At 46.7% G+C, this 14,780-nt stretch overlaps 1 protein-coding gene across 1 annotated transcript in view; it reads right to left on the reverse strand.

Moving 5' to 3' along the window:
- COL22A1 (collagen type XXII alpha 1 chain) overlaps window positions 1–14,780 on the reverse strand; it is a 326,468-nt gene that overhangs the window by 104,846 nt on the left and 206,842 nt on the right. Inside the window, exons 31-35 of the mRNA XM_045398749.2 lie at window positions 9,656–9,697; window positions 6,769–6,801; window positions 1,733–1,786; window positions 1,415–1,468; window positions 555–608 (exon numbers count right to left, since the gene is read on the reverse strand). Coding sequence (XP_045254684.2) covers window positions 555–608; window positions 1,415–1,468; window positions 1,733–1,786; window positions 6,769–6,801; window positions 9,656–9,697 — 237 coding nt within the window. The remainder of the gene's footprint in view (window positions 1–554; window positions 609–1,414; window positions 1,469–1,732; window positions 1,787–6,768; window positions 6,802–9,655; window positions 9,698–14,780) is intronic.

Here is a 14,780-nt window from a genome sequence, read left to right on the forward strand (position 1 = left end):
AGACAGAACCCGACTCAGCTCCAGGAACAAGTGCCAGCCCCCACAGGGATCAAATACACCCTGGATCTGGCCCCAAGGATGGGTGAGCCAGGAGCAGCCGAAGAGTGTGCTTACGTGCTTATGCAAAGGTGTCCGTGTATTTTCCTGGCTGCATCTGTGTGTTTGGGGTTGTGTGTGTGTGTACATGTGCACACGTGTATTATAGGATGTGTATTCTCTGGTTTGCAGAGTATGTGTACGTGGTTGTGCACGTAGCACACTTACTGGAGTAACAACCTCACCTGCGAGTGGTGGTGTGTGTGTGTCTCATCCACATGTGCATAGAAAGAGATTTCTTTCATTCGCTGGGCATGTGGACAAAGCCAAGAAATGCTACAAAGGTGGTGGAGGCCAGAACCTCTCTCCGTGCTGACTCCAGCCAACCACTCGAGTGTGGGTGGACCTTTTGGGCCACGTCCCCCTAGCTAGCCCAGAGCTGTAAGCCACAGAGCAGACACTGGGTGGGGCCTCCCTCCGGGGGTCCCCCACAAGGCAGGCGGATCATAGGGACTCACAGGGTTTCCAGCTGCTCCAGGAGCCCCATGTGCACCTTCCTGTCCCTTAGCACCCTGCACAGGAAATAAAAGAGGGGCGGGGGTAAGAGACCCTCAGTGATGCTGTCTTCCCACACGCCAGGGAGGTGTCGGGATACCGTGCTCATCAGAAGCATGATTCCAAACTGAAGGGGTCAGGAGCGCTGTCTAAAAAGTGAAGAAAACCACTAATTCCTGGCCCTTTGTTGGAGCTGGGTATATCGCGATTTCATTCCTTCCTCACCGCTGACCCAGGGTATAGGGGTCAGCACCAACCCTTCGTAGAAATGTAGCTCAGAGGGGCTCACACAGCCATGCAGGGTCCCCAGTCACCCCAGCAGGGTCTCCCACCATAGCACAGAGTCTCCCAGAGAACCAAGATCCAGTGCAGAGGCTAACACCGAGCAAAATGACAAAATCAAAGCACTAACATGCACCAGGTGTCATCTAAACCAGCACTGCCACTCCACGGCTGGGATCCATTTCCTGTTCTGCAAATCCTCTGGGAACCAAGGTGCCCGCTGTATGCAGAGGCCCTTGCTCTCCAGATCCCACTGAGCAGGAGAAGGGAGAGCATGGCAGAAACCCGGAGCTCGCCTACACCAACCCTTCAGTGACAGAGTAGGCACATCCAGGGGTACAGAGGTGGGGCCTGGCCCCATGGCTGTGTCTGGAGCATTTAGTGAGGACCACATAGCCTCTACAGCACCTTAGGGCAGCTCTCCCCAGCGTCTACTCCCAAAATGCCAGGGGAGAGAACTGGGGAGGGTGGCCTGGAGGGAGAGAGCGTGGCTGGGATCTCCAAGTCTCTGAGTCAGCAGGGGAAGGGGTGATTTTCTTACCGGTGGTCCAGCAGGTCCCCGAGGCCCCAATTCTCCAGGACGGCCCTGCGGTCCCTGTAAGCACACAAGTTGCCATGAACCAGCTCATCCTCCTGGTTCTGAGCAGATGGGTGGGTGGGGCAGGGACACTGCAATGGGTATCATTTGAGATCCAAGGAGGGGAAGTGGCTAGTGTCCTGAGGAGGAGAAAGGGCTGCCTTCCATTCAGTGGGGCTCCTGAGTGTGGACTGCATGGTGCAGATGTAGAGCTGGGCAGCCTTTGGAGTCCAGATCTTCAGGTAACCAGCCCTGTGGGGGAAGGGGGACACACGAACTCACCGGTTCCCCAGGCATGCCTGGGTCGCCCTTCTCTCCTTTGGGCCCTTGTTCTCCCTGTTGGTGAGAAGCACAGGGTAGAGTGGACTTCACAGAGAATTCCCCTCATCACAGAGCACATGCCCCCAGCTCTGGCCACACAGGCCACCTCCAGTCCTGTGTATCACCTGATAGGTTCCCACCCCCAAAGGCTGTTCCCTCTGCCTAGGGGTTCTTCCCTCCTACTCCCCAGGACTGATTCTGACTCATCTTTCAGGTCAGGAATCACTTCTTCAGGGAAGCTGAACACTAAAATGGGCCCAACCCTCCTGTTACAGTGGGCCAGTGTACTGTGCCTTCCTCCTCCTGCCCCCTGTTATGGCAGCAGTTTTATACTTAGTTGTGTGGTTTGATTCATGTCCCTCCAGCTTAGAGCCTGGCATGTGGAAGATCATCAGTGAATAATGATGGAAAGAGTTTTGAGACGAGGAAGGGTCTTTAAGGGCCTCTGGCCCAAACACTATTTTTTCTCCCTCCCTCTCCCTCTCTCCCTTCCTCTCTCTCTTTCTAGTAGAGATGGGGTCTCACTAGATTGCCCAGACCTTTCTTGAAATCCTGGGCTCAAGCGATCCTCCCTGCATAGCCTCCTGTGTACCTGCCTCCTGGAACTACAGATCCTCACCGCCGTGCCCAGCTCCAACCCCTTTCTACATGGAGACACTGGGGAGGGGTTCTTAACTAAGGAGACCCAGACCTTTGGGGACAGACTGGGGGTTGAACCCTGGACTCTGGATGGCCAGAATGGTGCGTCTAACTTTTGCTGAAGAGAGGATGAGACACAGGCTAGACAGGCAGTGCCCTGGGTGGGCCCAGGATGGAGTGATCCAAGATAGGGCAGGCTCACTTCCAGGAAACCACGTCCAGGGTGCCCAACACATCTCCCAGGAGGGCTGAAGGGACATGTGATCCTCAGCCTGCAATTCATATGGAACAAGGAGAAGATGAGCAGATGGGGCACTACAGTGAGGGCAGCCCTCCAGGAGCTCAAGGGCATATCTTTCCACAGCTTGTGGCCACTGTGCAGGAGAGGAGTGGGGCCAGTGGACCAGGGTGGACACAGCCTCAGCTTTAGACCCGTACAGCCTGTCTTGGGAGCCCTGGCCCTCTAACTTATTGGCCGTATAAACTTGGGCAAAGTAGTTACCCATACTGACCCCTTATGACCTTTGCAGTTTCCATATCTGCAAAATAAACAGGTGGTCTCTTTTTCACATAGGGTGCAGGTCAATGGTACAGAGAAAGTGCAGCAGACACAAGACATCAAAAAGAAATGGCATGGGTTTGCAGAGTTCTCCAGGAAGGCAGATAACACCCAGAGCACGCATACCCAAAGGCAGTGTACGACCCTTCTCAAGGAGCAGAACCTGCTACTGTCCCAAATCCCCACAGCCTGTTTAGGGGGGCATCGGGCTCCCCTGCCACAGATAAGCCCAAAGAGAGCTGGAATGAGCATCTGCCTTGGGTGTAGAAGGGAGTCCTGCATGGATGGGGTGTTTGCAAGACACGGCTTCAGAGAGCAGGAGATGAAGGGAGGACCCTGGATGCATCTGGAAGAAAGAGTCTGATGTCTACATTAGAGAATCTGAGGTTGGCTAGTTCTAACCTTTACTTGGTGGAGAAATAAGCATAGAAAGACACTATCTACTAAGGGTTTCATGTCACTTTCTCTCTCTACGCCTACACAAATATTGAAGGCCTTGCAGCTATGGTTCCTACCTGCCCTCCCTCCCCAAGCCTCTCTCTGATACAGCAGTTGGACACCGCGTGGTCTGCAGCTGGCTTCCTCACTCAGCATCACCTATTGTATGGAACCGACATGCTCTACCTCGTAGAGTTGTGACCTGGATTCAGTGAGATTGCTTTTGCAAAGTGTTTCACAGTGCCCAACACAGAGGAGGTTTCAACAGATGCCAGCTCATTCCTCCGCCTAGAATCTCCATTGCCATTGAGCTCAGAAGACCTGTCTAGCCCCATTCACCACGGACAATAATACCATTATTTCTAGCATGTTTTCCTCCTAGAAAACTACCCATGGTGGGGATTTCAAGTCTTTTTCTGGTCCTCCAGTCATTGGCGACACAACGCGTAAAGACAAAAGGGCTTGTGGGATTGCTTCAGGAGACACACAGGGAAGACGTTTGCACATTCTGCCAGTGTTGGTGAATGGGACTGCAGTGGCAGGAAGACAAAGTGAGGAGCTATGGGGGGTCAGGCAGGCCAGAGAAGGAATCAAGATGCTCAAGACATTTCTGCCCCAGAGCCTAGGAGTCAGGAGGCAGTACCTTCCCCCTAGGAGCCCTCTGGAACAGTTCTATCAGTAGCTATTGAATGCATACGTTTGGCTGGCTTCTGTCTCCTCCCCACTGCCCCCTGGTGACCTCAGCCAAGTTAAACAGCATCTCTGGGACTCATGATCATCTCTGCAGGCTCTGGTCATTGCCTGGGCATCCTGGAAGCCTCCTTAGCAGGGTGAGGGGTAGAATCAGGCTGGTTGGACAGAGCCTTCCTAAGACAGCTGCTTTGGAACTGATGAGCCTCCAGTTACAAAACCTTGTTTGAGTTCTCCACTGCAACTTCCCCAAGCACGAGGCTGCCTGTCCCTCCATCCTCCAGCAAAGGTTTTGACATCTGCAGACCCCAGAGATATGCCTGCTCTGTCCTTTGCAAACCACCAGCACCCTCTCACCTCATCAGGTGCAGCCACCAGCTATCCCCAGGAGCCTCCTCAGTCCCGGAGAGGGCAACAAAATGAGTCGGGCTTCTCCCTCTACTTCCTCTTCTCCTTTCCATTCTCTTCCTTCATTATGCGGCAGACCTTAACACCCCTCTAAATTGCTCTCTCCCCAGCCTCTTCCTGCACTGCAGGGACTCAAAGGCATGTGCCTGAGGAGAGCAGGGAGAAGTCAAACAGAATAACACTTTCCAAACCCATCAATACAAGCATGGGTTGCCATGGCGACGAAGACAGTCCCAGGGAGACTCAGGCAATTGTCCACAATGAAACTTTTTTTTTCATAGGCATAATTTCCTTGTTTGCATCTGAGAGTGACTTCCTGGCTCCCAGGCTCCCACAGCAATGCAGAGCCTGCAGGAAGGATGTCAGTGCTGGGACTCGAAGGGGAGGGTGGAACAGGCCCCTCATGTGCCTTCCCAGTGGAATGCTCTGGAAATTGTGTTTTTACAGAGCAATTCCTTTAAGGAGAGGTTGGACATGTAGGCTTGTCTCAACCCTGAGGGGCTCAGGGTGGACCTGAGGGAGGGAGGCCCACAGATGTCAGGGGCATGGCGAGGTAATACATGGAGGTGGTCCAGGAAAAGGCAGGCGACCAGTGGAAGGGACAGGCAGTGTGATGGGAAGCCCCTTGCACAGGACAGCCAGCCCGAGCTGAAGCAAAGGCAGTACAGACGCTCCATCCAGTGCGCTATGACTGACACACTAGCCCCTCATTCCTATCTCGCAGGTAGGGCCTTCTTGGCAAGCTCCCTAGCACCTCTGAGCTGCAGGACCAGCACCTGTAAGATGGACACAGGTGCCACTCCCTCAAGGCTGTTAGGAACCTTGGCTGTAGCAGTGCCAGGAAAATGCCCGGAGCTGAGCTGCTGCATGGGGTGCTCTGCCCTTCCAAGCCCCTGTCTGCGAGAGCAGGTGAGAAACCAGGGTGGTAGGCAGGGAAGGGAGCTCCTCAGGCAGTGAGTGCTGCCCTGCAGGTGAGAGAGGGGCTGTGTCCCTTACGCAGTGAGTGCCTGTCTCTGCCAGAGCGGAGCAGAGTTCTAAGTGTTTTACATAAAGTGCAAATATCCTGTTATTTGCATTTAATCCTGAAAGCGTATTTTTATTGTCCCAATTTTATAATTGAGAAAACTAGGTCTCAGCGAAGAAACAGATGGACCATTTTCAAGGACAGGTGGGCAGTGAGGCAGCGCCCTCTAATGGTTGACAGCTCAGTGACAAGAGGGCTCCTTTCACATCAGGGCCTTCTCTCCCTTCAGGAAAGGCTCACAGCCAGAGCCTGTGCACCTGCTCTTTCCCGCAGAGTCTCTCACCCACTTCTCCCCGAGTCTGTGCTGCCCCAGGATGCCCCCACCTCCCCGTGATGCTTCTCAAACACAAAATCCTTCCTTCTCCTGCAGTGATTTCAGCACCTGACTCAGTCTCTCTACCTGCTTCCTTCTTTTGCATCACACACAGGATTCTTTTAAGCTTTTAAAATGGAATCGACTTAATATTAAATAAACAAAGATAGCAACAGCTGAAATGGACATCTACCCCAGCCTCTCAGCTGTCCCGCAGGTCAAGCCCTGATAGCAGAACTGCATCAAAGGCAGCAAAAGAAACAATGTCATGTTTTCTGGCTTCAGGGTTGCCAGCAGCATAAAGAGATCCTGAAAACACCTATTTTCTGAAGAGTCATTCATGAAAAGAGAGGAAAAAGGTTTCTAGAGGTTACAGTGATGATAAGCTTTATTTCCTGCCACGTGTTTTTGTGTGTGGAAGTAGCCAGCATCGCCCTCCGTCCATCTGGCACACCCCTGGTTACGTCTCAGGCTCCAGTCCTCCGAACAGCCTCTCTGAGAATGGGATCCCCTCTTGACACCCCTATCTCTGGTCTCCTTCACTGCCATTATCCATGGGGAACGTCTTTGCCTCTCTCTGACTCTCATCTTCTGGCATCTCAAATAATTCTGTTCTCCTCAAAACCACCAGCCTCTCTCTGTGTTACTGAAGAATTAACTTTTCCCAGAGAGGCCCGGCCTTTGCTCTTAGCTATGAGAGGTGACTTCTAGGCCCCTGGAATGTCCTGCCTGACCCTGGAGCCAGTTCCCTGCAAGGTCCTTTCTCCACCTGTTTTCAGGGCAAGCCCAGCAGCCCCGATGCCCGACAGTGACAAGCGCAATGGGGCTGAGTCCCCACCCCACCCGGTCCAGGTTCCCAGGCCACACCAGACATCGCCTGCCAGGCTGAGGCATGCTGGGCACCCTGAGGCACCGCTGCTACTTACAGGCATCCGTGGATGTGGTGTGAACAGGGATGTCTGAAAAGGAAACCACAGAGATTAGAAAGATGGGCATCAAGGAACCCAGTGTTTCATTTTTAAAACCTGCCTTGGTGAGATTTACAAGTGAAAGAATACAGCCCCAAAGCTTCCTGGAATGCTTATTAGTTTTGAAAATTAGATTCATATCTTCCTTTAAAATCCCTGGCTATTTATTTATGAAGGCAGAAATGCATAGTGGTTATATTCAGGAGCCCTGGAGGCACAAGACCTGAGCTCCAAACCCTGTGTGACCTTGGACGTGTCTCCTCAGCTTCTATACGTCCTCATCAGTAAAATGGGAAAGAAACATTCTTCCCTGCAGGTGTCCATAAGAGCCCTGCCTGGGACACTGGATTCATGTCACAATGTCTTATTTTCACTACTGCCATCTGCTGGGCATCAGGCAGGGATGCAGGTGCATAGTAGACCAGGTTGGGGAGAGCAGCGGGGGTGGGGAAATCCCACTTGACAGAGCCCAGACTACAAAGACTCTGGCATACTGGCCCCTGCAGGCTCCTTCAGTCTGGCCACCCACACCTAGGCTGTGTTTAAGGCTTCTTAGGTGTCACACTTTCTCCAGCTTCAAAGCTTTTGCAAATACTGTTCCCCTCACCTGGAACGTACTGTCCTCTCCGTATCTATGACTAACAAAGGTCATATGGAGACCCACAGCTGTCTTTTAAATGTCGTGTCTTCACGGATCCCTCTTCCCTCTCCACCATGCAAATATAACTTGGGTCCCCATGTGATTCTTGTTGATGCATCTTGTTCTTTTCCTGGATCACATTTACTATCATTTGCAATGTAGGTGTATCTTTGCCACTGTAGGATTAGTTTATCTTCTTCACTAGGCTACAAGCTCTGACAGATCTGATCCATGCAGATGCCTGGGTCCCAGCAGGGGCCCAAAAGAAGCCGTAAATGCACAAAAAACATCATAGATAATGGTCCTAAGTCACAATACATTAAAAGAAGAAGGAAAAAAGGAGCTTCCTATACCTTGCCTTCCATGTCCCCAATTCCCATCCGTTTTCCAGAAGGCACTGTTTTTCAGTTTACCATATTTTTAAAATGTTTCCTATATATTTCCACACAATTATAAATGTTTAGAAATATATAACTTTGTGCAAGTTATACAAATAGTAACAGCGACTATACATGGTTACTTAGAGTCATTGACAGGCCTTCACTCATGTGGTCTCACAATAACTCTTAAGAGGTGGACTATCTGTTTCTGTCCTGTCTTATGGATAAGAAAATTGGAGGACACAGAAGCAAACCACAGAATGAAGTTCCAGCTGCTGGTGAATGTCAGGACAGGAACTGGCATCCACATAGGTGGCCTGGGGAGCCTGTGCTCATCTTTCAATATGCAGTGATTGACTAATCAATTTTTTCCACTTAATTCACCTTGTTCCATTTAATTTGAATATCACTATCTTTTCAAGACCATACACATATTGTATGCATATCAATTTGTAGAATTCCATGATGCAGATATTTTGTGATTCACTTAATTTTATGCTTACGATTGTGTGGTCTGTTTCTAATTTTTTATTGTCATAAGTGACACTACAATGCATATCCTTATACATGCTTTTAAAAATGCACACATACAAATATTTCTGCAGGATAAATGCCTAGACATGGAATATCTAAGCTAAGGGGTAGGCAACTTGTGATATATTGGTACTGCCAAGTAACTTCTCAAATAGGTGCGCCCAATCAGTTCTCTCACCAAAATGGTATGAGAGTGTTTGCTGCTCTGCACCCCTGCCAGTGCTGTAGGTTATCAACCTTAAACAAAAATTTGATATGACTAATTCCAACTCCAAAGTTATGTTTCCAATTTCTTCCAACACCCTTATGGAATGTCTGAGTCTCATTTTGATGAGTGTTGCTGGGGAGGAGACAGAGTTGTGGGATAATGATTTCGGTTTGACAAAAAACACAGAGTAAGATTCTTTGCCACACTACAAATGGGATTTCTGAGTGCACAGGCTCTCTCCTCTCCTGGTATCCCCTGAGGGGGATAGTAACTGGCCAACTCCTGATACATGTATAGGGTCAGGGCCAGCCCAAGAAGCCATGTGCAAACTTCCCTGAAATCAGGTGGTCAAAACAGAGGATCTCAAGACCAGGAAGAAACATTAAAATGGAAAAAAATAAAAAAGAAAAATGTTCCCCCTTATACAGTTCTTGGGAGTAAGATAAATAATAATAATAGCAGGTTCTAAACTTTTTAATATTTATAATGCACCAGAAACTCTGCTAAATATTTTGTACTGTTTCAGTTAACTTTCACTCCATATGTACAAGATAGCTGGGTATAATATTTTTTAACAGACGAGAAAACTGACTTTGTTAGACCATAACTATGACCACAATGCTGGTGAATGACAGAGCCGGGAGCCAGGTCTTCGTGCCCTCAAAGCCCACGCTCTTACTGATACTCAACACCAACTTGCCATGCCCACCCTAACACGTATAGAGGGCAGATGAATGAAGGCCAGTTCCTGGGTCATGGTAGTACAGTCTTACCCCGGGCAAACTGCTTCTTGTCTCTGGACCTCAGTTTCCCCAAATGTGACAGGCAGATATGTATTCTCAGTATCTAGCACCCATTCTGATAAATAATTGTGCTTTTGCTGAATAAATCAATAAGCATAGGATGGTTCTTAGAGAAGTGTATATATTTTTGGTTTGTAGGACCAAGGAATAGGCCTAGCTATTGGCAAACACCAATAGGGGAGATATTTAAAACTAAGTAGTGGTGGTTGGTAGAGGGGGAGTATGAATCCCAATATCATAGGAATTCAGAGGAGAAAGAATTAGAAGCAGAGTAACTTACAGTTCCAGGTAACCCGGGAGGGCCTGCAGGACCAGCTTCACCCTAGATGGAGAAATGGAAAATCCATGATCATTAATCCTCCTCCCAACTCTGCTTATGCTGTGACAGATCAGCTAACACTGTTCTCCTGAGACAACAGAATCACCCACCCTACACCTACCTTCATAGATACATACATATATACATATATACAAATTTACATACGTACATTCCAAATTATAAACTATTTCAGACATATGAAAACATTGTTTTGAGAAGTATCCATATTGATAAGTGTAGTGGTAGATCATTTATATCACTATACACTATTCTATTGTGTAACCGGTAATAAAGTGAGGGGGGTTCCAAGATGGCTGAATAGGAACAGCTCCAGTCTACAGCTCCCAGTGTGAGCAACGCAGAAGATGGGTGATTTCTGCATTTCCAACTGAGGTACTGGGTTCATCTCACTGTTGGACAGTGGGTACAGCCCACAGAGTGTGAGCCAAAGCAGGGTGGGGCATCACCTCACCTGGGAAGTGCAAGGAGCTGGGGAATTCCCTTTCCTAGCCAAGGGAAGCCATGACAGATGGTAACTGGAAAATCGGGACACTCCCACCCTAATACTGTGCTTTTCCAACGGTCTAAGCAAACAACACACCAGGAGATTATATCCTGCACCTGGCTCAGAGGGTCCCACACACCCACGGAGCCTCGCTCACTGTTAGCACAGCAGTCTCAGATCAAACTGCAAGGCAGCAGCGAGGCTGGAGGAGGTGCATCCGCCATTGCTGAGGCTTCAGTCAGTAAACAAAGCGGCCAGGAAGCTCGAACTGGGTGAAGCCCACCACAACTCAAGAACACCTGCCTACCTCTGTAGACTCCACCTCTGGGGGCAGGACATAGCTGAACAAAAGGCAGCAGAAACTTCTGCAGACTTAAACATCCTAGTCTGACAGCTTTGAAGAGAGTAGTGGTTCTCCCAGCATGGAGTTTGAGATCTGAGAACAGAGAGACTGCCTCCTCAAGTGGGTCCCTGACCCCCAAGTAGCCTAACTGGGAGGCACCTCCAAGTAGGGGCCAACTGACACCTCATACAGCCAGGTGCCCCTCTGAGACGAGGCTTCCAGAGGAAGGATCAGTCAGCAACATTTACTGTTCTGCAATATTTGCTGTTCTACAGCCTCCACTGATGATACCCAGGCAAACAGGGTCTGGAGTGGACCTCCAGCAAACACCAACAGATCTGCAGCTGAGGGTCCTGACTATTAGAAGGAAAACTAACAAACAGAAAGGACATCCAAACCAAAACCCCATCTGTACGTCACCATCATCAAAGACCAAAGGTAGATAAAACCACAAAGATGGGGAAAAACCAGGCCAGAAAAGCTGAAAATTCTAAAAATCAAAGTGCCTCATGTCCTCCAAAGGAATGCAGCTCCTCGCCAGCAATGGAACAAAGCAGGATGGAGAATGACTTTGACGAGCTGACAGAAGTAGGCTTCAGACGATCAGTAATAAACTTCTCCAACCTAAAGGAGGATGTTCGAACCCATCGCAAAGAAGCTAAAACCTTGAAAAAAGATTAGATGAATGGCTAACTAGAATAAACAGCATAAAGAAGACCTTAAATGACCTGACGGAGTAGAAAACCATAGCATGAGAACTATGTGATGCATGCACAAGCTTCAGTAGCCGATTCAATCAAGTGAAAGAAAGGGTATCAGTGATTGAAGATCAAATGAATGAAATGAAACAAGAAGAGAAGTTCAGAGAAAAAAGAGTAAAAAGAAACAGACAAAGCCCCCAAGAAATATGGGACTATGTGAAAAGACCAAATCTACATCTGATTGATGTACCTGAAAGTGACGGGGAGAATGGAACCAAGCTGGAAAACACTCTGCAGGATATTACCCAGGAGAACGTCCCCAACCTAGCAAGGCAAACCAACACTCAAATTCAGGTAATACAGAGAATGCCATGAAGATACTCCTCAAGAAGAGTAACTCCAAGACACATAATTGTCAGATTCATCCAAGTTGAAATGAAGGAAAAAATGTTAAGGGCAGTCAGAGAGAAAGGTTGGGTTACCCACAAAGGGAAGCTCATCTGACTAAAAGTAGATCTCTCGGCAGAAACTCTACAAGCCAGAAGAGAGTGGGGGCCAATATTCGACATTCTTAAAGAAAATAATTTTCAACCCAGAATTTCATATCCAGCCAAACTAAGCTTCATAACTGAAGGAGAAATAAAATCCTTTACAGACAAGCAAATGCTGAGAGACTCTGTCACCACCAGGCCTGCCTTACAAGAGCTCCTGAAGGAAGCATTAAACATGGAAATGAACAACCGGTACCAGCCACTGCAAAAACATGCTAAATTGTAAGACCATCCATGCTAGGAAGAAACTGCATCAACTAATAAGCAAAATAACCAGCTAACATCATAATGACAGGATCAAATTCACATATAACAATATTAACCTTAAATGTAAATGGACTATATGCTCCAGTTAAAAGACACAGACTGGAAAATTAGATAAAGAGTCAAGACCCATCAGTGTGCTGTATTCAGGAGACCCATCTCACACGCAGAGACACACATAGGCTCAAAATAAAGGGATGGAGGAAGATCTACCAAGCAAATGGAAAACAAAAAAAAAGCAGGGTTGCAATCCTAGTCTCTGATAAAACAGACTTCAAACCATCAAAGATCAAAAGAGACAAAGAAGGCTATTACATAGTGGTAAAGGGATCAATTCAACAAGAAGAGCTAACTCTCCTAAATATAAATGCAACCAATACAGGAGCACCCAGATTCATAAAGCAAGGCCTTAGAGACCTACAAAGAGACTTAGACTCCCACACAATAATAATGGAGACTTTAACACCCCATTGTCAACCTTTGACAGATCAATGAGACAGAAAGTTAACAAAGATATCCAGAACTTGAACTCAGCTCTGCACCAAGCAGACCTAATAGACATCTACAGAACTCTCCATGCCAAATCAACAGAATATACATTCTTCTCAGCACCACATGGCACTTATTCCAAAACTGACCACATTGTTGGAAGTAAAGCACTCCTCAGCAAATGCAAAAGAACAGAAGTTATAACAAACTGTCTCTCAGACCACAGTGCAATCAAACTAGAATTCAGGATTAAGAAACTCAATCAAAACCACTCAACTACATGGAAACTGAACAACCTGCTCCTGAATGACTACTGGGTACATAATAAAATGAAGGCAAAAATAAAGATGTTCTTTCAAACCAATGAGAACAAAGATACAATATACCAGAATCTCTGGGATACATTTAAAGCAGTGCATAGAGAGAAATTTATAGCACTAAATGCCCACAAGAGAAAGCAGGAAAGATCTAAAATTGACACCCTAACATCACAATTAAAAGAACTAGAGAAGCAAGAGCAAACACATTCAAAAGCTAGCAGAAGACAAGAAATAACTAAGATCAGGGCAGAACTGAAGTAGACAGAGACACAAAAAAAACTTCAAAAAAAAATCAATGAATCCAGCAGCTGGTTTTTTGAAAAGATCAACAAAATTGACAGACCGCTAGCAAGACTAATAAAGAAGAAAAGAGAGAAGACTCAAATAGATGCAATAAAAATTGATAAAGTGGATATCACCAACAATCCCACAGAAATAAAACTACCATCAGAGAATACTATAAACACCTCTATGCAAATAAACTAGAAAATCTAGAAGAAATGGATAAATTCCTGGACACATACACCCTCCCAAGACTAAACAGAAGAAGTTGAATCCCTAAAGAGACCAATAACAGGCTCTGAAATTGAGGCAATAATTAAGAGCCTACCAACCAAAAACAGTCCAGGTCCAGACAGATTCACAGCCAAATTCTACTAGAGATACAAACAGGAGCTGGTATCATTCCTTCTGAAACTATTCCAATGAATAGAAAAAGAGGGAATCCTCCCTAACTCATTTTATGAGGCCAGAGTCATCCTGATACCAAAGCCTGGCAGAGACACAACAAAAAAAGAAAATTTTAGACCAATATTCCTGATGAACATTGATGCAAAAATCCTCAATAAAATACTGGCAAACCGAATCTGGCAGCACATCAAAAAGCTTATCCACCATGATCAAGTGTGCTTCATCCCTGGGATGCAAGTCTGGTTCAACATATGCAAAACAATAAATGTAATCCATCATACAAACAGAACCAAAGACAAAAATCACATGATTATCTCAATAGATGCAGGAAAGGCCTTTGACAAAATTCAACAGCCCTTCATGCTAAAAACTCTCAGTAAACTAGGTGTTGATGGGATGTATCTCAAAATAATAAGAGCTAATTATGACAAACCCACAGCCAATATCATACTGAATGGGCAAAAACTGGAAGCATTCCCTTTGAAAACTGGCACAACACAGGGATGCCCTCTCTCACTACTCCTATTCAACATAGTGTTGGAAGTTCTGGCCAGGGCAATCAGGCAGGAGAAAGAAATAAAGGGTATTCAATTAGGAAAAGAGGAAATTAAATTGTCCCTGTTTGCAGATGACATGATTGTGTATTTAGAAAATCCATCATCTCAGCCCAAAATCTCCTTAAGCTGATAAGCAACTTCAGCAAAGTCTCAGGATACAAAATCAGCGTGTAAAAATCACAAGCATTCCTATATATTAATAACAGACAAACAAAGAGCCAAATCATGAGTGAACTCCCATTCATAATTGCTTCAAAGAGAATAAAATGCCTAGGAATCCAACTTACAAGGGATGTAAACGACCTCTTCAAGGAGAACTACAAACCACTGCTCAATGAAATAAAAGAGGACACAAACAAATGGAAGAATATTCCATGCTCATGATAGAAGAATCAATATTGTGAAAATGGCCATACTGCCCAAGGTAATTTATAGATTCAATGCCATCCCCATTAAGCTACCAATGATTTTCTTCACTGAATTGGAAAAAACTACTTTAAAGTTCATATGGAACCAAAAAAGACCCCACATTGCCAAGACAATCCTAAGCCAAAAGAACAAAGCTGGAGGCATCATGCTACCTGACTTCAAACTATACTACAAGGCTACAGTAACCAAAACAGCATGGTACTGGTACCAAAACAGAGATATAGACCAATGGAACAG

Source organism: Macaca fascicularis, chromosome 8 (assembly GCF_037993035.2).
Source record: "Macaca fascicularis isolate 582-1 chromosome 8, T2T-MFA8v1.1".
In the NCBI taxonomy this organism is placed as follows: Eukaryota; Metazoa; Chordata; class Mammalia; order Primates; family Cercopithecidae; genus Macaca; species Macaca fascicularis.